The sequence below is a fragment of the Oryctolagus cuniculus genome, chromosome 8, assembly GCF_051225735.1.
Source record: "Oryctolagus cuniculus isolate XC-2025 breed Fujian yellow rabbit chromosome 8, ASM5122573v1, whole genome shotgun sequence".
Classification (NCBI taxonomy): Eukaryota; Metazoa; Chordata; class Mammalia; order Lagomorpha; family Leporidae; genus Oryctolagus; species Oryctolagus cuniculus.
In genome coordinates, this window is record NC_142874.1 from 120563981 (window position 1) to 120588147 (window position 24167).

A 24167-nucleotide genomic window follows, 5' to 3' on the forward strand; every position below is an offset into this window, starting at 1 on the left:
CTTTTTAAAGATTAAATTTAATTTAATTTAAAAATCTTTTAAAAAAATTACTTATTTCTGGGTCATTGGATTGGCTGCATATTCCCAGTGTTCAGAGCTTGATCATATACAGCATAGTTCTGCCACATAAGCATTTGACCTCTTGGTAGCCATTGTTTTGGCTGTGCTTTGCCTTCAGGGTTTCACTAGTAAAGCTGTGTTTCATCTCTTGTTACAGTTTGTCAAAGAAATGCTATATTATCTTGATCCTACTTATTTAAAATTTGCATAAAAGCTCTGCTCTTGTCTGTGGCTGATCAGGGTACAACAGTTTTGGTCTTCATCAGACAGTTTGCTCCACTTAAATTTTTCAGTTAGAATTGTGTAAGCTGAGCCTGTTGAGATGTCTATGGTGCTGGCTATTGTTTCTGCCATATCATAGTCTTTTCCAATTAGGGCATGTACAAGATTGAATTTCCTCTTACAAGTTGATGTGGATGGTCTGCCTTTGTGGGCTTCTTCTTCAACATTTGAACATGTCTTGGCCTTTCGTAAAGTGATGTATCCATTCTTTAAGCAGTAAGCAAGTTTAATGAAGAGAGTACGCCTGACAGAACAAGAAGGCATGTCAGTAAATTTTTATAGATTTGGAATTGGCCCTCCATTTCTCCTTCCCCCTCCCTCTCAGGGATATGGCTGGGTGGAAGGTGATTTATTTATTTTAAACTGCCTATTTCTGAAGCTATTTTAGGATCAAATAGTTAATACATGGAAAAGTGCTGTACAAATGTAGTTCATTAATTATTATTAAACTAACTAGAAATTAATTATTATTAAACTATTTCTAATTGCCCCCAAAATAAACATAGAAAATTTAAAGAGTTATCCTGGTTTCATTTTCTATGGTCTGGAAATTTTTGCTTTTGTAGCTAATACTTATTTGAAACTCAAAAATAACTGTTTATGTGGGTCATCATTATGTAGTAATACTGGAGGCAAAATTATTAGAAACCTCTCTTATTCATTAGTGGAGACAACAGTAAAAACTTTTAATATACATGGATGATAGAGAAAATAATATCAGAATATTGGGCAGGCATGATATCATATCATTTGCTAAGTCATTTCTAAACATTTTACAACTGTTTTAGCATTTTAAAAATACTCTATTTACAGACAGATGGTAGATACATATTACAGGGCTAGAAACAGCTTAGAAAAGATAACACTGAGAAATCTGAAAGCAATTTAAATGTATCATTAAGCAAAAGCTTAAATTCCAAAGATTGTCATAACTGAATTGTTGGAAAAATCCTGAATGTCACCAAATTATGTTGATGTTAATTACAAGTATATTGATGCTTTTACCTTAAAACAAGGTCTATAAGCCAAGATTCTCTATAGAGACAAATAGAGAGACATTAATGGGAATTTAAAAGAGTATTTGGCACATGTGATTATGTCACAACAACTCAAAATGCAGATTGGAAACCTTGGAATATCTGTAGTGTGATGCAGAATCTAAGTCCAAAGACCTCAGAATGGTGGAAGCCAAGGTATACCTCTCTACTCACGGCTGAGTACCAGAAAGAAGGCCATTGTTTTAAGTTCTGGAATACAATGATCAACAAGTGACAGTAAAGGTAGGGGTTGAATATGTCCCAGCTCTGAAAGCCAGTGCCAACTTTTTTCTATATTCATTCTCTGCATATCTCCAGCCCTGCCATATGAGGTACCTGCCAAACTGAGGCAGAGTCTTCCCACCTAGTCCACACAGACTAGGAAACACCCTCTCAGACTCACCCAAAGTAACGCTTTTCCTGCTTGGTTGGTCAGTTGTAGCTATTCCTTACTCTAGCTAAGTTGACATCTAAAACTATCACAGAAGAGAAAAATGAGAAAGAAAATGAGAATGGTTCCAAGGTAGATATCACCTTCCTGATGACCCCTTTAATACCTAAGACTGCCATTCTACTTCTATGAAAGATGTTTTTAAAGAATAATTTCAAGTTCAAGCCACGTCTCCTCACTGCTCTGTGGCTTCCTTCTTTTTGTTCTCTCATCTCACTATTTCTCTTTCCTAAGAAGTTGGTGAGGAAGATAGAGAAGATTCCTGTAAAGTCTTGGGGATTTATAGTCTGCTTAGTTTGTTGTAAGCTCATTGACCATTAATTTCTTTGACTTGCAAGAGAAATTTATATCTTTAGACTTTAGAAACCTGAAAGTGTGGAAGGAATTTTGGAATTGGGTAATGTAGAGACTGAAATAATTTTTAAGTGAATGCTAGGGGAAAAATAAAACCCTGCATTGTTATGAACAGAGCACAGGGTGCAAATATGCTGTACCTGAAAGCCCCAGGACCCACGTACCTGTCAGAGGAGCATGAAAATTGAATTCTTAATCTTATCCACCAGGTGAATTTGACTTGGCTGATGTGTCCGTAGGGTCTATTTCATCTTAGCCAGCTGGAGCAGCCTTGAACGATTTTTTTCCCATCATCTATATACTCTACCTATTTCCAGAAATCTCCTCCTTAATCAGTTAGTCGCCTTCTTTTCAGTATCATCTTCAGAAGTAATGCCTTCTCTGCTTCTGACAGTGCTTATAACCAATCATACCCTAAAGAAGTAACCTCCAACCAGTGAAAAATCCATCCCTTCATACCTAAAGCCTGGATTTTCAGACCAAGCCAATGTAAGCTCACTATACAACGCATAAATTCTGCTAGAATTTAGCCACTTTGGAACACTTCCCAGACTTATTGAAAGTCATTGGGGGTGCAGTTGCTGTGGCGTAGCGAGTGAAGCTGCCTCCTGCCACGCCAATATCCCATATGAGTGCCGTTTGAGTCCCAGCCGCTCCATTTCCAATCAAGTTCTGTGCTATTGTATCTGGGAAGGCAGCAGAAGATGGCCCAAGTACTGGGGCCCCTGTATCCATGTGGGAAACCTGGAAAAAGCTCCTGGATCCTGACTTCATTCTGCCTCAATCCTGGCTGTTGCAGCCATTTGGGTAGTGAACTGGCAGATAGATGATTCGTTTTCTCTCTCTCTCTCTCTCTCTCTCTCTGTGCCTGTCTCTCTGTTACTCTGCCTTTCAAATAACTAAATAAATCTTAAAAAAAAAGAAAGTATCTCCTAGGCCTAGATCACTCATATTCTTCCCATGGATAACCTTATATTAACATTTTTATAGATCCTGTTTATTTCTATTGACAAAGCTGATTCTGGCAAAGGTTCAAAAGAAGTCAAGACTAGAGAACATCTAGAACTTCTCAGAATTTAAGTGCTCATGACCAGAATGCTGTAGAAATGTGGACAAGTGAAGGCCATTCTGATCAGGTCTCAAATGGAACTGAGCAACAAGGGAACTGGTATGACAAATATTTTTGTCACATTTTTGCAGATAACTTGGTTGCATTGTGCCCATTCCCTGGGACTTTATGGAATGCAGAATTTAAGAGTCACAAACTAGAATATATGATGGAAGAAATCTTAAGCACCAAAGTATTCAGGCTGCTGTGTGGCTCCTCTTAACTATTTACAGTATAATTGAGAGTGCAGAGTGTCCCAGGGTTGTTGGGCAGCAGGTTACTCTGATGCCAGCATGCTATATGAACTCCAGTTTGAGCACCAACTGTTCCACTTCCAATCCAGCTTCCTGATAATGCTACTGGGAACGAAACAGAAGATGGTTCAAGCACTTGAGTCTCTGCCATCCATGTGGGAGACCCAAATGGAATTCTAGGATCCTGGCTTCAGATTGACCTAGCCTGGGGCAAGGGGGCATTTGGGGAGTGAATCAGTGGGTGGAAGAGCTCTCTCTGTAACTCTGCCTTTCAAATAAATAAAATAAATGCTTTTTTTTTTTATGAGAATGCCTAGTCTAAGGAACGTATTTATAATTAAAAGGGAAATAAAATGGAAAGATTTGGAAAATTCTCAGTCTAGCTATGTGGTAGAGAATGAAAAAGCATTTTTACAAGAGAAATCCAAGAATCTCGCTGAGCAACTTATTGCTAAGAATAACGTGGGAGAAAGGATCTTCAGGGTAACAGGAGAGAGACCCCAAAGGTTTCTGAGATAGTGGTCGCTGCCCCAGAGCACGGGGAGAGGTAGTGTGGTTGCATGGCTTGGGCCTGGAGCATCCTCTGTGAACGCTCTGATCAGAGTCACTGCTCCTTGGCTGTTCCAGCTGTGGCTTAATTGACATTCCAGCCACTGTTCTGGAGGACGTAAACTGTAAACCTCAGTGACTTCCACACAAAGTTAATTCTGCAGGACCAGGGAAGAAAAGCTGCGGGGGCATTGCTTCCTCTACCTAGATTTCAGGAGATGCCCTACGTAGCCTCAGCATCCAGGCAGTTTGTTGCCAGAGATGGAGTCACCAACAGAGTCATCACAGAGAGAGCCAAGGGCAGCCCTGAGTGAAAATATGGAGATCTGAAGTGCAGACTGAGCCCAGTAAAGCCATAGTAGTGGGGCTTCCCAATGGCCCAAACCCTGCACCAAAATACCCAGGATGTGGGACACAAACTCAAAGGGGATGATGCTCCAGCTCTAAGACTTGAATGTGTTTTCCTTGCTGGTTTTGTGTCCTGAGGCCACTCTCTTTTGTGTCCTTGCAGTGTCTTGAAGCCACTCTTATCTGTTTCTGTTTCTTCCTTTTGGCATGGAAATGTCTGCCCTGTGCCTGTCTCACTATTGTATTTTGGAAGTAGATCATTTATTTTGATTTCACAGGTTCACCTTGGAGCGCATTTGCACCAGAATCTCACCCATATCTGATTCAGATGCAACTCTGTACTTTAGACTTTTTTTTTTTTTATATATATTTTTGACAGGCAGAGTGGACAGTGAGAGAGAGACAGACAGACAGAAAGGTCTTCCTTTGCCGTTGGTTCACCCTCCAATGGCCGCCGCTGCAGCCGGCGCACCGCGCTGATCCGAAGGCAGGAGCCAGGATCCAGGTGCTTTTCCTGGTCTCCCATGGGGTGCAGGGCCCAAGCACCTGGGCCATCCTCCACTGCACTCCCTGGCCATAGCAGAGAGCTGGCCTGGAAGAGGGGCAACCGGGACAGAATCCGGCGCCCCAACCGGGACTAGAACCAGGTGTGCCGGCGCCGCAAGGTGGAGGATTAGCCTATTGAGCCACGGCGCCGGCTTACTTTAGACTTTTGAGCTGGTTCTGGCAAGAGTTAAGACTCTGGGACCACTGGAGTAGAATGAATGCATTTTGCATGTGATAAGGATATGAATTTGGAGGACCATGGGCAGAACATTATAGTTTGAATATGTGCCCAATAGTTCATGTATTGGAAATGTAACTCCCAAATTGATATGTTAATGGTATTTGAAGGTGAAACCTGTGGGAGGTAATTAGAGTTACATGAGGTCATCAGGGTGCTCCATGATGCCATTGGCGACTTCATGAGAAGAGAGATCTGAGCTAACAAGCTTGCTGTATCTCACCATGGGATGTGCTCTGCCATGCTGTGACACAACAAGAAGGGCCTCCTCATAAGCTGCCTGGAATCGTGCTTTAGATTTCCCAGCCTCTAGAATCATGAGCTAAGTCAACTTCTGTTCTTCATATATTTTCTATTCTGTGGTACTCAATTGCAGCAACAGAAAATGGGCCAAGACAATGCCTGATAAACTACTGTGTTCTGGGTTGTATATCATCTTGTTTTCTAAAAAGAGCTGAAAGAGATAGGAGGAATGAAAAGGGCAGAGAGAAGAGGGATCTAAGGTAGTACAAAAAGGCACACAATGTGCTGAATTCCATGGGACCTGAACTCTGCATTATTTCCTGGCAAAGCTTTGCTGTTTGCTTCCTTCCCTCCAACTCGGCTATTCCTAAGAGAGAGTTGGAGTGTGAAGGGCTCCCCAGCTCCACCTAGAAATAAAAATTATCTATCTGGGGAACCCTATTGAATCATGGGAAGTACTCACACTAAGAAGAGACCATTGTTACTTAGATTATAGTCCATTTTGTAGCAATTGTCAGCTTCTAGTTGGCCTGCTTGTCTGCTGCTCCCTTGTAGCATGTTCAAGAAATCTAACTCCACCCATTTGACCTCACAGTTCTGGTGACTTCTTTCACCACCAGCAATGCTGGCCTCAATTGATTGCTTTCTGCGACAGTGAATAATTCTCCTGCTGGTTTTCTCTATATATTCCAAAATTTAATATTCTGACAACTTTAACTCATTGACTAATTTGTGAGTACTTTGGAAATATATAAGTATATCATGGTGGATCAGAAAGACTGTGCCACTACCATCACATTTTACAGATGAGGAAACTGAAGCTCAAAGGAGTAAGTAACTTGTGTTTTACCCATTCGGTGACACAGCATTTGAGCAGACAAAACAGACTCCAAACTAACTGTACACAATAGTTCACCTCTGGTGTCCCACCCAAAAGAGTGTCTACACTGATGGGAATGTGGGACTAAATAGGAGGGGCTGAAGCCACTGTAGCAAGTGTGTTAGGGAGGGATGTTTATGGCCTTGCCATATTACAGCATGAAAATTATGCCACTTAGGTGTTTGCCTAATTAGCTTACTACTGGTGCCCACACAAAAGCCTAGATTTTTTTTACAATCAGAAGTTTCTTTTTGGAATAAGAATATGTTCAAAGAAAAAGATCATAATGTGAACTGAGACTATCACATACTAAATTGCAGAGACAAGTATACTTGAGATGTATTAAACTGCTATTAAGCTGTCATTTTAAGAATGACAGCCAAGTCAAATAGGCTGAGGTGTACATGTAAAAAAATGAACCCTCCAAACACTGAAGAGGAAGGTGTAATAAAGTGGCTAAGAAAAAGAAAAAAACAGTGATTCTCTCTTCCAAGAAAATAAGATTATAAAACAAAGTCACAGATTTGAGTGGTGTTTTTCATTGCTCTGTCCTTAGAGGTTAATCCAATGGTCTCATTCATAATATTTCAAAGTTTTATATATGACCTATACTTGATTTTTATTCTATAATGCATGTTTATCAATACTATGAATATGTTATATTTTTAAAGTCTTTCACCATTTGCATTGATTCATTCTTATTGAATTAAATGTTGGCCACTAGGGAATCTTCCTACACTACTGAAGTTATGGTTTAAAGATATAATTTAGAGAGTATATGTTGACCTAGAACTAATGCATTCTGAAATTGTCCTTTCCCTAACATGTATGCATCTGTTTATGTGTTATGACCCCCAAATAGCTAGAAGCTTATTTTGTCTTGTTCAGAGGAAGGGGAAGAATGTTCCTGCTGGAGGCTGCTCTGTGTGGGAAGAGAACAAGGCTGATGCTTAAAGGCCTTTCAAAGGCATCCATTTAACCTCATTCCAGATTTGGGAGGGCTGGCTATACCTGCCTACACCCGAATAGGAAAGACATCACCAACTTGGGGTTACTGAGGATACAAGCTCTACCTTGTGACTCTGGTGTAATTTTGATCCATTTGTCTTTTAGCAACAGCCCAGTTTACAATCTAAAGTATTGAGGCACACTTCAGTAACACGAAGACCCAGGAAGATCAATGTTACCTTCTACTCATCCCAACTTAATGATTGTATTCCAGATTTCCCTTCCTCCATAAGCAGAGAGAGAGAGAGAGAGAAAGGAGAAGAGAGGAGAGGAGAAGAGAGGAGAGGAGAGGAGAGGAGAGGAGAGGAGAGGAGAGGAGAGGAGAGGAGAAAGGGACATGAGAGGAGGGGAGGGGAGGGGGAAAGGGAGGGGAGAGGAGGCAGGAGAGGAGAGGAGAGGAAGGAGGAGGAGGGAGAGAAGGGAGGGGGAAGGAAGGAAGGAAGGAAGGAAGGAAGGAAGGAAGGAAGGAAGGAAGGAAAAGGAATCTCTTGACCTTTAAGAGACTGGATCTCTGGTGCCAGGAGATTTGGAACGCGTATTCTCTGGAGCTGTTTTATTTATGGCACATAAATAAAGCCCTCAGGGAAGGTTATCAATTTAGTATATTAAATTACACTATTTCATACTCTAGTGGCCTGAAAAAGTTAATTTGCTATTTGAATGGCATGGATGATGCATACTTATATTAAGTCCTGGTGATTTATCATACTCAACAAGTATTTAGTAGTTTTAATTTAGGTGTTCTTTATTTTTTATTAGTGTCTTTGGAAAATGAAAATAAAGTTGTAATGCTCTCCTGGGGAAGACAAGATAGCTGTTGGCGAGGGTTTCATCCCAAGTGAGAGAAGACCCTGAGTGAGAGAGAGAGGGAGAGAGAGGAAGAGAGAGAACATCAGGGAGGAAATGGAGGGGTGGAAGCATTGCCAGGAAGAGAGAGAGAAAGCCAGAACCCCTCGGCTTCCTGCACTTCTGCTGCTTTTTATGTGGGGTGCAGTCACCCTCTGTCCCAGAACTCTCCCAGCTCCATGTCTGCCTTCTCTCCCAGTGCTTTCTGAGCTATCATGTGGGGCTAGAATGGAATTTGAAAAATTAAGGGCTGATTTTTATTTCTCTGGATGTATTGGTTGCCTGCGGCACAGAAATAATCTTAATTGGTTTTGAAATGAATGTCACTAGTGGAAGAAAAGTGCATAATAATTTACTTAATTTAAACAGTGAGGTGGAATGGAAAGGGCAAATATCAAAACTGCATTTCATATACAGAATAATGTTTGCTGGATCTTTGGATCCTGTGGAAGCACAATCTCTGTGCCGAGGGGACATGATGACATGTCCTGCTCTCACAGGTGGAACTGACCTGAACACAAAAGCAGCTGCACCCATTAGTTATTTTGGAGGGAAGGATGCTAACCACATAAGTAAAATTCGATGCTGCTCTCTGTCTTTGAGAGCTGCAAAGATGTCTTTGTCTTCCAGAAATGGCCTGATGCAAAACCACAAGTCCATCTTTCCACAAAGAGGAGGGGAGACCCGGCAAAGGAAGGGGCTTGGCAATCACAAGCAAAAATCATTCTCCTTATTTTTATAGATACAACCAAAATTAAGAGAATAATGGAACAAATGAATGAAATAAGTAAATGAATGAAAATGCAAATAGTGTGTCTGTAGATTCACCCAAGAGCAGATAGAAAATATTGGGGGAGGGAGTATCGCATCTGTACTGAATACATATATATTTCCCCCTTCATCATCAGTCTCTAAACAATACAGTAAGACAACTACGCAGTATTTACGTTGGATTGGGTATCATACCCCAGCTGGAGAAGATAAAAGCGCACCGGAGGACGTGGGTAGGTTACAGGTACTACACCATTTTACAAAGGGACGTGAACACACACAGATCTGGTGTCCGTGGAGGCTACTGGGACAAATGACTGTCAGGGGGACCGACTGTGACATGAGCCAGCAGAGGAATAAAAATATAAATGAGGTTGCGTGAAGTACATCCCAGAAGACAATGCCCACTGAAAACCACAGACTAGTTCGAGGACTTCTAAAGAGTTTTCCATGTTGCCTGCATGTGTAACAGAAAGCCTTGTCAATGGTCAAATAAATGCCTGCGGTTACCCGCAAGGAATGCTGACTGTGGTCTCCCCATGACAGCAGCAATCCAGGGAAACCAGAGAAGTTAGAACACGTTTGCTCCACAACAAGGCTGGGTCTCAGTGGGTTGCAAGAGCTCAGCGCTTTAGGTGCTGTGCCACCCTCGCTCGCCTCTTTTCTCCCTACCTTGTTTACTCCCCCAGGGGGAGGGACACAGTCAGGTGCGACCCAGCAGGGGGAGTGGGTGAGCCAGCCCGAGGGCCATCGGGTATGTCCCCGGGTGTGGGTATGGGCGTGGGGCAGTTTGGATGGGAGCGCCGTGTCGGCTACCGCCACCGAGCCCTGTGCCTCTTTGGTGGGGTGTGTGCAGAAGGAGCGGGTTAAATAGGAGGCTCCCTCCGCCCCACGACACTCGGAGCTGCCCGCCCGCCCTGGGTGTTTCCCTGCCCCGTAGCCAGGGTGCCAGCCGGGGAGTAGTTTCGTTTCTTCCTGGCTCCGGGATTAGTTTCCAGGCACCCTCTCGGGCGCCCGGGGCCCGGGAACGGGGCGAAGAAGGTCGAGGGAGACCCGTCTAGGGGCTTCCCGGCCCCGCAGAGTGGGGTTGATGGACCCGGCCGCCCAGGGCAGCGGCGCCAGATCCTTGCCGCTGCTCCTGGCCCTTGCGCTGGGTAAGTGGCCGCGCTGGGCACTGAACGCTGGAGGACAGTGGGGCTGGAGTGGCGGGCAGGGCGCACCCTGAACAGCAAGGCGTGCGGACACGAGGGCGCTCTCGGGCTGCAGGCGCGGGCGGAGAACTTGGACGACAGGAGCAGCGCAAGGTGACGGATCTGGCAATCCAATCGGGCACCTGGAGCTGCACCTGTTGGAGGCTGTCCCAGGGCGCAAGTGGAGGAAGACCGAGAGAGGAAGGAAGCCGGCCTCCCAGCAGCCGGTGCTGCGCGCAGGTCGCCGGCTGTCTCCGTGGGCACAGGGCCCGGCTGCGCCGGCTGGTGTTCGCTGGGGCCTTGGGGGCGCCCTGCCCGCTGGTTAGGAGCCGTGGGAGGGAAACTCCCCCATTCGGAAGGCACGTGGGAGTCCGGGCCGAGAAGAATACCGGGGGAGGCAGAGGAAAGGAAACTCTTTGATTTAAGAGATGCTGGCCCCGACTGTGAAGCGGAGTGGAGAGGCGCGAGCAAGGTTCCTGGGGGTGTGCAAGCGGCGGGAGGGGGCCGCGCTGCGGGACTGGCCGTGGCCTGGGAATGACGTTCGCCCCTCGCTTTGGCCAGGGCAGCTGGGAGGTGCTGGGGAAGAAAAACTCTGCTTCAGTGGCTGGAATCTCCCGTTGCTGACAGGAAAGCGAAGGAAAGGAACATGCCATATTTTACGATTGGAATTGTCAGTGAAGTGCACGGATACCTCACTGGGAATCCGTTTCCTATTTTAAGGAGAGATTATGGGAGCGAAGTATCTTTGGTGCTTGGAAAGTTAAGCCTGGCTTGTGGGCTTAAGGACTCCTGGGAGTGGCTGTTGTGGGGGCAGTTGAAAGCCTAGAACCTCTGGCATCACCAGGAGCTCTCCTGGCTGCTTGCTGGCTGGAAATTCAGATGCAGCTGGAAGCCAGGGTCCCACGGCCTCCCGTGTGGGAAGCGAGACAAGAAGGCATTTGGGTGGGAAAACCCCACCACCTCAAGGCTTACTCTCTGCATGGTGGTTTGGGTGAGGGAAGGGAAATCTGTGAGATATTTTCCAGCTTGGTTGTAGAGACATTAGGGATTGGCTCTTATTGTGGGAGGTTGTCTCCCCACGAGACAAGTGACCATGATGTCACTCAAGTCTTCAAACCTGTGAAGGGGAGACTGCATCTAATAACGGATGGGACTCTCTCTTATGGAGGAAAAAGAGGTGGGAGCTAGAAGTTTTCACTTGACTGTGTCCTTGGAGGGAGAGAGGTGGTTAAAGAGGTGCTTGAGCGTGGCCTGAGGTGGGTCAGACTTAGGACCACAGTTAGAAGGGACTGAGTTAGTGAGCTGTGCAGAGGTCAAAGTCCTTGTCAATTTAGTGGCTGAGTGATGTGGGGCATGAGGGAGGGCAATGGCTCGAGATTTAGGCCTAGAAACAGCACTGGTGCTTTTGCAGGTGTTTTTTTTCCCCTCCACCCTCTCTGGGCTGCTCATCAAGGAAAGAACTCACCAGGAACCTGCTGTAGTTGGCAGGAGGCTGGAGCACGTAGGGATGGGGATGGGAAGAGGGCTCAAGAGATCCCCACTCTGAAAGAACTTATGTTGACCTTGGGAATGTACAACGAACAATGACAAACAGTCAAAGACAGACCCAGAAAGCCAGAGCAGGGAGAGCTCAGCCATGAAGGATGGAGCAGAGCAGGGAGGCTGTGTGGAGGTCAGGATGGCTGCCTTGACGCTTGGATAGGACTTGAGATAGCAGAGAAGTAAGAGGGGAGACTGACAAGAGGAAAAAAAATTAGTAAAGAGTTGGTGATGTAATGAGAATGCTTTACTGGAAAGAGGCGATCTGATTGCCGGAAAGTAGGGTTTACAAGAAGCAGACAAATGATGAAGAATCGAAAAAGGCGAATTAGTATTCAGATTCAAATCAGCGAATAAGCACACAACATCATAGGGCTTGAATAAGGGAACATGATGCAAACAATGGTTTGAAGGAGCTAAATCTGGCAATGGAGTGTGGAGTGGGAAGTGGGGAGGATGGTGGAACAGAGGACCTGGTTGTCTCATACGTGTAAACCAGGAACCAGCTAATTAGCCCCTAATTCAGGCTCTGGGCCAGCACACATATCAGAGTAGGAATGACTGATTACTCAAGGTTATTGGCCATTCTTCTCCCTTGACTATCACACGGTGCTTTATTTTTTTTCTCAAAACTTGTCAAAAGGCAGAAGTTTTTAAAAACCCACAAAACTCCAATCCAGTACTATTACACACTCAGTAACCTAATGTATAACCATGCTGTTGAGTGATTAGCTTAGGAAACTGAATTCAGTCTCTAGATCCCCTAAAAGCTCTACTTCTTACAAAATGCCAAAGGATATAATTTGATGGCATCATTCTTTCCATTAAATTATCCTGTTTCTATCACAGGCACTTAACATTTAAGTCTCAGTCCTAATTTAAGCCACATGTTTTTTTATTTACTTTTTAAGAAGAATATGAGCAATCTGACATGATGCTCTGTGGGATGTGTGTTTGTGTGTGCATGTGTGTTTGCACATATGTGTGTGCATGGCAGTGAAAAGAGCTGGCACTAAGCAGACACAGGGGACCTGGTTCCAGTTCTTCCAGTCTCTAACTGAGATAGCTGTAAGTTACAACATTCTTGTATTTGTCATTTGTAAGAGGTTTTATTAGTTGATGATACACTTCCTACTACCACTTTTTTTCAAAAATTGAATAAAATAATATATGATTTACATTAGGAATGGCTTATATGTATCAAAAATGTGGATGCTTCTTAAATACATCTGGCATTTAGTAGATAGATCTATACAAGGCAATTTATATGATAACATATGCAAACAATGTACTATTCCCTTTAGGAAATTTTATGGAGAAGTGGGGCCAGAGATGGAAAAATGATGCCTACTATAAAGATATTAAATTCCCATAATAAATTAAAATGCATATAGATTATATATGTTATTAATATTGTACATTGATTTGGCTTTATTTTTACTAAAATTAGAAGAATTTTCATGGAATCTTGAGAAATCTTGAGCTGTTCTACCACATTTTTCATAAATGGGATCTTTCAAAATGGGCTTACATTTCTCAGTTTTGTTCTCTTGTTAATAACTGTAGTTATTAACAGAAAATAGTCCTGGTGACAGAGAGGTAACTTCTAGAGAGATACTTGAATATGATATTTTTAGCTTTGCTACTGTGGATGAGAAATAATCCCATTAGAATTATTCCCAACACTGAGAGGTGTGGGTGATAGGACATGGTCTTACATTATATCTGGTTACAAATGTTTAAATGACAAAGAAGCCAATCTCCTGCCCAAAAGGAGAAAGAGTCCTGTAGTGAGCTCATTCTAAGCCACGTTTGCATTTGCTCCTTTGTGAAGGGCATGCCAGGAAAACCAGAGACTGGTTCTGGGCTTATATCTGACATCTTATAAATTCCAATGAGAGATGTTTCTGACTTCCCAGTGGCTTGTGTTCCAGACATTAGTGTTATGTTGAATAATTTGAACTCACACCACAAAATATCCCATTTAAACAGTGATGGGTAATTATCTTCTCAAGTCAATTCATGAAGACTTCTGAATTCACAAGGTACTGAGAATATAGAACTAAGAGTAATAATTGTATTGATTGTTCAGCAAATATCAGTTTAGCAGAAAATGTGTTTTGTTCTATTATTATGTCTTCATAGCAGTGAATTTCCTTTCATCTGCAAGGACTTTGGGAGGTAGGAGTGAGGTAATGTCTCCAGTGCATCCCTCATCATTTGTTCAAACAACTGATATTGAGTATCTCTTATGAGCAAAGGCATTGTGTAATTGATGATCAATGCCTGAATATATTTGAATGTTAGAAGACATCTTTCAACTCAGGCTGTTTATTATTCAGATAGGGGTCCAAAGGCAATGGTCTTTATGGGGCTGCAAAGATTTTGACTCATGCCTAGGTGGTTTGCACATCAGATACTGTCTGATATAGCATATATGTAATTCCATCATTCATTTATCTGAGATCCAAGTTAAAAGTATTTTTAAGTCACCTCCTCTGTGACAAGTATGAACTGCTTCAAATAAAGTAGACATCAGCACCTTTTTAAAAAAGATTTATTTATTTATTTGAAAGAGTTACACAGAGAGAGAAAGAGAGACAGAGAAAGAGAGAGGTCTTCTATCTGATGGTTCACTCCCCAATTGGCTGCAACAGCTGGAGCTGTGCGATCCGAATCCAGGAGCCATGAGCTTCCTCTGGGTCTCCCTCATGGGTGCAGGGGCTTTCCCAGGCCATAGCAGAGAGTTGGATTGGAAGTGGAGCAGCAGGGACTCAAACTGGTGCCCACATGAGATGCCGGCACTGCGGCTTTACCCACTACACCACAACGCCGGCCCCCAGCATCCTTTTGAGATGAGCAACTTTGCTTATTTAAATGGAGAACTTAATGCATTACCAAGTTATGGTAATGTGATTTAATCATGCAATGAATTGACTTCCTAGTTCTCTTATGCTGTTCTCACAGCAGAACTCATCCTATTACAATAATAAAGATCACTGTCCAGTGTGGATCATGTACCCTGCGCTGATCCTCACAAGTTTTCTCAGTCTTGTTCTGGAGGAGTTCTAAAATATAGACCTATTTTTAAATGAGTCTTTCTGCAATTTCCTCATGGAAAATACATATCTAGTGCTATTTCAGACTCATAGGAAAGAATTTAAGTAATTAGACACAATGTATACTTCAGGATGTTAAGAATTCATTCCTTCTCAAGGAACTGGGTAGAGGATGATTGAACGTTCTTTAACCTTCACTGCATCTTCAGGACAGAGATGGTCTTACTAATGACTCAATTTACAGTGGTGGAAACTAATATTTTGAGAGATTATATAACTTCCTTGAATTTTCCATATTTCTGGGACTTACCCTTTGTCTTTTCAACACTATCTTGTCTTATTTTGTTTATTTTTTCCAAAAATACTTATTTATTTATTTGAATGCCAGAAGTTACAGAGAGAGAGGAAGAGAGATCTTCAACCTACTGGTTCACTCCTGAAATGGCTGCAATGACCAGGGTGGGGCCGACCAAAGCCAGGAGCTTATTCTGGGTCTTCTGCATGGGGATCGAGGGTCCAGGCACTTACACCATCTTCCACTACCTTCCCAGGTGCATTAGCAAGCAGCTAGATAGGAAGTCTAGCAGCAGACTCGAACCCATATGGTTAGAGCCCATATGGGATGCCAGCACTGTAGGTAGCCACAGGTTAACCCGCTGCACCACAGTGCTCACCCCTGTTAATCAGTCTTAAGCGATGACTGCTCCCAGCTGATACGAGATTCACAAATAATTTGATCAGTTAATTAGAAATGCTCTCAAGTCAAATTTAAGAGGGAAGTCATCTGATAAAAATAGATAGCTTTATTCTGCTAATGACTGGCTATTAGCCCTCATAAACACACTCATAATGGATTTCAAATTTTTTTCACACCAAAATAAACTTATATTTCAGTACTATTTTCCTCAAGCTTTTTGAAGTATCCCCAAGTATTTGTATCTAGAAAATAAGTAATCTTCATAGTTCAAATGATTATCTAATTTGAAGAAGAAAAGTTTTACTTTTAGATCATTGGAGAGATGGGACATTTAATTTTAATTAACATCAATTAAGCTATTGCCTACTTTCATTATCAGCAAGGCCTGGTAGCTATGAAATATTTTCATTCATTCTTTACATTTTTTTCTGAAGATATGTAGTAGATAATTTACCTGACCTGTGTGTAGAAGCATCAGTTACAAAATGAGGGTGCAAAGAATAACAATGTTCATAATCAGCCTTCTTGTTTCAAAATGCTGAGTTAGTTGTATAACAGGATGCGTTACCAATATAAAATTTCACTATTTGTAAAATTATGGATTTATTAGCTTGTGTATCCTTATTTACTAAGGAGGAGTTCCATAAAGAGCACCTGGTATATGTCAGGAGATCAATACATGTTAGTTAAGTCAATGAATGGATGCAAGTGCTATCAGTGACCATGTCCAGCTATTAAAGAGACAGAAGATTCAAGAAAGGAAACATTTCTATTTCTTGTTGGGAAAACACAGACCCTTCTGTGTTTGAAGACACAGAAGGACACGTCATCACTTGTGGCAGTACTAGAGTTTCTTTGACAAAAATACTTTTGTTTTACAAGTAGTAAGATCATTTCTTCCATTTCTTATGTTATGTATTGAAAATGCAGACTGATCCATGCTTCTCATATATTTTTTTTTTTTTTTTTGACAGGCAGAGTGAGGCAGTGAGAGAGAGAGACAGAGAGAAAGGTCTTCCTTCCGTTGACTCACCCCCTAAATGGCTGCCATGGCCGGCGCGCTGTGCCAATCCGAAGCCAGGAGCCAGGTGCTTCCTCCTGGTCTCCCATGCGGGTGTAGGGCCCAAGCACTTGGGCCACCCTCCACTGCCCTCCCGGGCCACAGCAGAGAGCTGGGCTGGAAGAGGAGTGACCAGGACAGAATCTGGCCCCCCAACCGGGACTAGAATCCAGAGTGCCGGCATTGCAGGCAGAGGATTAGCCTAGTGAGCCGCGGCGCCAGCCCTCATATATATATATATATATATATTTAAGATTTATTTTATTTATCTGAAAGACAGAGTAACAGAGGTAGAGACAGAGAGAGAGGTCTTCCATCCTCTGGTTTACTCCCCAGATGGCCACAATGGCCGGAGCTGTGCCGATCCGAAACCAGGAGCCAGGAGCTTCCTCCAGGTCTCTCACGTGGGTGCAGGGGCCCAAGGACTTGGGCCATCTTCTACTGCTGGATTGGAAGAGGAGCAGCCAGGACTATAACTGGCGCCCATATGGGATGCCAATGCTTCAGGCCAGGGCTTTAACCCGCTGCACTACAGTACTGGCCCCCTCTTTTCAATTTCATTGGCCAAAATAGGTTCTTTTAAAACCAGTGTTTAAAAATCAGAGGAAATGGCCATGGATATAGGGCATTTGCCAATAGCTCATCAAAACATGTTGTTTGCATTCTATCACATAAGGTATCTGATGATTTTCTCTTTGGTTTGATTAGAACTTTTTTAGACGTGTGTGTTTTTTATTAGTGGTAAGTAGTTAAGTTAGTAATTAAGTTGTTATATCCATGGCTTTCTTTTTTTTTTTTTTTTTTTAGCTTGTAATTCCATGGCCTTTTAAAAAATTTTATTTAACGTCCACAAACTTTATGCATTTTTTATATACAAACTTAGGAACATAGTGATCCTTCCCACCCTACTCTTCCTCCCACCTGCACTCCCACCTTTCTTCCTCCTCCCTCTCCTATTGCCATTCTTATTTTTTACAAAGATCTATTTTCAGTTAACTGTATTCTCATCAGATTAATCCTACACTAAGTAAAGAGTTCAACAAATAGTATGAAGAAAAAAAAATACTTTTCCTCAACAGTTGAGACAAGGGCTGTTCAAAATCATGGCATCTCAAAGTTGAGCATTAAATGGAGAAAGAAACTTTTGGTGCCCCCTGAAGAAATTGAGATACATTTGCTTTGATGGTCGATTCAGTTTTACTACTGTTGATAAATCCTAGTTTATTGGACATTACATAGAAGGATTTGATAGCTAATGGTTGTTTGAATTTCTTTGCCATTTATTGGTTTTTACTATTTTAAACATTTCTTTGCTTACCATATAGTTTTTAATTAATGCATAGTAATTGTACACATTTATGGGGTATGGTGTGGCATTCAATCTGTGTATACAATAGTTGATGATCAGATAGTACAGGACACAGAGATCCTTGTTTTGTGCTCTCTGGAGTGAGGCATAAGGTTCAGGTCTTTGTGGAATAATAGAGGATCACTTGCATTGCATTTTAGGGCAGAAGAACTAGTTCAGGAAATGTTCATTAGGACTGAATGAAGCACTTTTATGATACCAGGCTTGTTCATGACTACTTTCCTGATGACAACTCTGCACTTCACTGGTCCCATCTTCCAGGGTCACTGACAGATCACGTTGCTACATACTCAGGTATCTGCTTGACCTTTGCCATGGGGTCCAAATGCAGTAACACTTTACATTTTGGGGGGATCTTATAATTAAGGAGCATTTTATCCCATTATTCTCACTTGATCTTTACAACAAAAATAATAGTATAGTAGTGTGTGTGTCAGGCACTGTTCTAAAAGCATAGTAGTTATTTCATCCATATAGCCTTATCCACCCAATACAAGAGCTAGATTTCACTATTCTCCCATTTCTGAAGGTGGATATGCAGCAGAATAGGATTATGTCATTGGTTCAAAGTTCTGGGATTTAGGTTCTTCCTAGCTGCTTCCTTTGCTTTGTTGTCTGCTCATATATCTATGAAACTCTGGCTCTGGCTGTGCCTCAGAATTTTGGACTCCTGGAACTTCATTACATCCATGAAACTCTGCCCACTCATAGCCCAGACACAGACCATCTTGGCTAACAGTATCCAGCTGGTATTGGTCAGACCAGGAGTTTTGCTTCAGTCTGTGCCTAGCATCACTCTGGGCATCCTCGTCTGATCCTATCCTAATTGACTTGGGCCCGAGTGGTGACTCCTGTATCTTGCCTGGTTTGCTTACAGTACAATGACACCTAGGGCATGCTCCATTTGCAGATGGAAAGGGGACCTTTTTAGGGACCCACATAACGATTACTGAGGATGCGTACTAACATGTCCTGAGGAAAGGCACGTGAAGATTGAGAGTGTAGACTCTGTGCCAGCCATCAGTGTTGGCCAATGCCCTCTGCTGTGACTTGCCAGCTCCAAAACCTTGAGTGCATCTCTTACTCCTTCTTGGCTTCAGTTCAACTCCTTCATTGATAAAGGTTGATGTAGTAGACCCAGAGCTATTATGTAAGTAAGTGTATTCTGTATAAAGCACTTAAAATGTGCCAGGAATGTAGTAAGTTCCACAAAAGCATGAGCCCATTCTGTGGGATGCACAGAAAAACTTATTAATTATAACCAATATGTCTTAAATTTTTGGTTTTTTGATTCTAGAGAATTCTTGAATGTAGTCAGGGTCTATTAATTAAGAGGAAAACTTTCTCCTGCTTTTATTTCACATATTTCTGCTCCTGCTAGTTAGAATAGGCAATAGATACAAATTTTCTGAAAAGCTTTATTTTGACTGGTTTGGTTAGAAATGAACAAAAGTAAAAAATAAATCTGCAAAGGTAAAATGCATGGGTACTTTCCAAAAAACCTGCCCATAGATTCTTTTTACCTGTCAGTTTTGATCTTAATTTTATGCACTGAAGATCTTTATAGCATTTTCCTGGCATTGGTATAAGGCAGAAATTCAGAATGCAATAGCAGAGTAAAATGAAATATTTACAAGATCATTTTAATATTTTAGGTATCTCATAAAATTAGGGTTGTCTAATTTATTTGAATTATATAAATAATTGCCTTTATTAAAAAGAAATGAAACTGCCATTTTAGAAGAATGGATGAAGATGCAATGTCAAATTGGCTTCTAAATATCAGAAAAATGGAAAATAATTTATTTTGGAAGTCTGTTGAGAGCAAAATATTTTATTCAGATTTTTCACAATGGGTGGCCATGCATAAATATTTTGTCCTACAATAATGGTCTATAGTATTGAAAAGATACTTTATTGCACTATGTCTCATTCTTTCAACTATATAATAATAATAACAACAACAATAGCAACTGTCATATAGAGCCACAGGATTGTTTTGAAGACAAAACAAGATAATGAAGAAAAAGATTTTAGCAGAATGATTGTCAGGTAAATATTCAGTATCATATTACCATTCTCAACTTTGTGAATATGCAGAAAACTTTTAAGTTACTTTGTAGGTATTATCTAAAATGGAGAAATAAAACCATTGTGTTCATTAAGCCAATTGGACTATTAGGATTTGTACTTTGGTTGGCAAAAGTTGCCATAATATTCACCATGGAAATCCAGCAGCAAAAAAAGTCAGAAATGTTCTCCATGCTACCATGCTTTCAAATGCGCTTTGCATGTTTTCACATGGGGATAAGTCTCCTGATGGAGGGGACTTCTGTGTGTTTTGTTCACTGTTGTCTATCAGTGCCTAGGAAAGTGACTGTTTATAGCAAATGGTTGATAAATATCTGTTGAGTGAAGGAATGACTATGAATGGGGTATCCTATGAAGTGCTCCTAGATGAATGGCTTCATGTTGTCACAAAGATGTCAACTTCGCAGTTTGTTCACTTTCACACATACAACACACATCCACAATTCTCTGGCTTTGATCATCAAAAACTAAATCTTTTACTTTTACTTACAATTCTTTGTATATGTCTTTAATGTCTTTGCATTTGCTAACAATTTGCTAACAATTCATTAGTTAGTTCTTGTTGAGATAGCTGAACTTGGTTTTGCTGAGTAGGTTCATCTGATAGAACGTGAATTGTTTGTGAATTAGGTATTGACTACCACTACTAACAAAATATTAACTTGTCTAAAAACAGGACTCTCTTATCTATATCAATCAGATGGATTGGTGGGAAATACTATTGTGATTGCTAAAATATGCAATAATGAGAAAGACAGTTCTAATCCCCTTTACTATTTTGTTTAATTTTTCAATGCATATTTCTTATGGATTGCATGTGGTTTGTCTCAACAGTTTCTCTGTTGGATGGTTGCATGTGTTGATTTACAGTGTGGTAATGTGAGGGCTGGTGGGACCTTTAAGAAGTGGGGCCTAACCTTTCTCTGAAGGGAGGAAGGAACCTCCACTGTGATATGGCCTTGACTAAACAAATTCAGAGTCGGTGAACTCAAGGGGCTTCCATAGCCTAGACAGCTCATAGCAAGAGTCTCGGGTGATTGCTGACATCATAAATAAGAGTGCCAATTGTTAAATCAACAAAGGAGTCACTGGGTTCATGCTCCCCATGCAGGATCTCTGTCCTTAATATGTTTTACTATGAAACTCAAAAACAACACTACTAGTCAAACAATACCCTATACCTGGTTCAGTTGTGTGAGTGCAACCTGTTGAAATCCCTGCTTAGTATATACTAAGTTGATCTTCAGTATATGAAGGTAGTTGAAAATGAAACGTGATGAAGGGCGGGATGGGAGAGGGAGTGGGTGAGGGGAGGGCCACGGGAGGGAGGGAGGGAGGGAGGGGGGAAGCCACAACAATACAAAAGATGCATTTTATATTCTACTTAAAACTATTGGTTGAACTCTGTAATTAATACACAATTACTCTTAGGTGTTTAATTAATGCTATAACTAGTACTCAAACAGTATTTTACACTTTGTATTTCTGTGTGGGAGCAAAATGTGGAAATCTTTACTTAACATACGCTAAATTGATCTTCTGTATATAAAGATAGTTGAAAATTAATCGTGATGTGAAGGGGAAGGGGAGAGGGAGTGGGAGAGGGGGGCGTTGTGGGAGGGAGGGAAGTTACGGGGGGGAGGAAGCTATTGTAATCCATAAGCTGTACTTTGGAAATTTATGCTCATTAAATAAAAAAAAAGAAGTGGGGCCTATTGAGAAGTTCTTAGGTCATTAGGGATCTGAACTTGGAAGGCTTGGAAGGGATTATAGATCCTAGCTTGTTTCTGCTTTCTGTCTGGTTCTGTGATTAGCCTTTCCCATGTGTGTTGCTGTCACTGTGGTCCTATTCATCATGAAGTTCTCACCAGAGATTGGTGGGTGCTGGCACCATGACTGAATCTCCAGAACAGTGGGCTAAATTAACTTCTTTTCAACATTAGCCTGCCTTAGATATTTTATTACAGTAACATAAACTGGCCTAATTCTATTCAATACTAAGGAAGACTAAAACTGTGCTAAGCATTGATGAGAACAGTCTAAATATGTTATCCCTCACAAATAAAACACTATGTAATAGTTTGATCCTTAAAAAATTAAATTACATAGTACAGATTAAATATGATCTCATGGAAGGGGAATTATTATGGATTGGAGAGGTTGTAGAAAATTTACTAATGACATGATGACTTGAGTTAATTATTCTATGGTAGAAGAAAATGGGAGAAAAATTGGAAAGCAAATTAGCAGTTACTGTGTGTGTATGTGTTTGTAGCAGAAAGTAAGGATACTCAGATGCCTAGAATAGAGGGTTAATCTTGGTGACTGACTTGAATAGCACATGATTTCCAAGATGAGGATGTCAAGACCACGAATTCTTGCTGAAATTCTGTCTCTACAGGATTTTCTAGGCACTGGTACTAGGGATTTTTGTAATTTAGATAAATTCATGCTTTTCATTATAATCTCACACTTTATTTTTAAATATCATATCGTCTCTTACCTAAGAAACTTGTTTGTATACTGTGGAAATACCGACTCTCTTTGACTCAGTGGTGCTGGCTTCACCTTTTGCTTAGTGATCTCCTTCATAGTTCCTTTTCTCAGGTCACTAACTGTGCACTAACTGGGCTTTCTAAGGTTGGGGGTCTCTCTTAATCAGGAGGTAGCTTCAGGTCCATCACAGAGAGCAATATAATCTGGAAATGGGGACTTAAATTTTAATAACAAAAAATTAAATTATTGGAAATTTAGGGATCAAAACTTAATGACAAACCAAAAGGGGATGCACTTCATTCCTGACCTCCCACCCCCACTAACTCTACCGTGCTCAATGAATGATCCATACTGTACTCATTTTGTCCATGACAACTGTTGGAGGGCCTCCTTGGAAATGAAATTATAATGGATAAGAGGTAGGTAAATGATTAGTTTCACTAGGTTTGTGGTTCAGTGGAATAGCAGTTTGGGATTGGTCTTAGTGTGCAGGATAGATCAAATGAGGGGAGATCAGTCAGAGGTAAATAAAAGAGGAATCTGATGTTTTTAATCCTAGAAATGCTGGACTAAGAAAGGAGCCCATTCAATAAATATTTCAATGCAAGAATTTGTAGGCTATTATGGAAAGTCATATGTAGGTAAGGAAAGTCAAAGAAAAATTAAAGCCCTTTCCAAGACTGCTAATCTGAGAGAATATGAATTCATGGTATAATATTTTGAAAATAATTGATGTTGTTACAGAGATGTGAACTTCTTTTGAGATATTTACCTGTCTATGAGAATTTGGAAATATGCAAGTTGACTTTCAATTATGGCAGTGGAATCCAAATTTGGTTGTTTTCCCAAGGAATGTATAAAGTACAGATTACCGTGCATCTCCCTAGACCTGCTGAAATCTTTTCCCATATGACCCTAGGAATCTAGATTTTTAAGACTTTCCAATTTGTCTTATAGAATAATTAAAAACATTTTATGTAGATACTCCTGTCTCTAGAAAGTAGAGCCTAATTCTTTGCTCCCTTTGTGAATATTTTTCGTTACCCATTTGCATGTTTGGCATTTAGGTTGTTTCCTTGTTTTCCTATGTGAATAGTGCTGCAATGACATAGACGTACAGATACTGATTTTAAATAGTCAAATTCATAGAAGTATATGGTGGAATGGTAGAATGGTAGTTTCTATGGTTTAACAGGTGGGTAAGAAATGGGGAAGTATTGGTCAAAGGGGAAAAACTCTCAGTTATGCAAAAATAGTAAGTCCTAGAGGTATACAATAAAGAATAGTGTCTTCAGTTGACAATTTTTAAGTATTATATGGTTAAAAGTTTGCTGAGTGTAGGTCTTACATTTAGTGCTCTAATACACACATATAGTAAATTTTAAAGAAGAAAAATCATAACTTTGCAGTGGAGAAACCTAGCAAACACTACCTTAATCAAATGATCAAGTATGACATCAAAATAGTGTACCTTCCTCACTTGACATCAGGAGAATATTTACCATGGTAGTATTCTTTTAAAAAATCCCATAACCCCAGTCACATCATGCTAAAACATCAGGCAAACCCCAAACTGGGAGACAATCTACAAAATACCAGGCCGAGTTCTTGAAACTGTCAGTGAGGTCATGAAATGAGGTCATGTTTACCTGTCACAGACTGGAGGTTACTAAAGATCTTGACACAGAATA

At 41.2% G+C, this 24167-nt stretch overlaps 1 protein-coding gene across 1 annotated transcript in view; it reads left to right on the top strand.

The window, feature by feature from the left end:
• The first annotated feature begins 9717 nt into the window (after positions 1-9717).
• The window catches only part of BTC (betacellulin), a 61130-nt gene continuing 46680 nt past the window's right edge, over positions 9718-24167 (top strand). Inside the window, exon 1 of the mRNA XM_008267743.5 lies at positions 9718-10129. Coding sequence (XP_008265965.1) covers positions 10066-10129 — 64 coding nt within the window. The 5' untranslated portion in view covers positions 9718-10065. The remainder of the gene's footprint in view (positions 10130-24167) is intronic.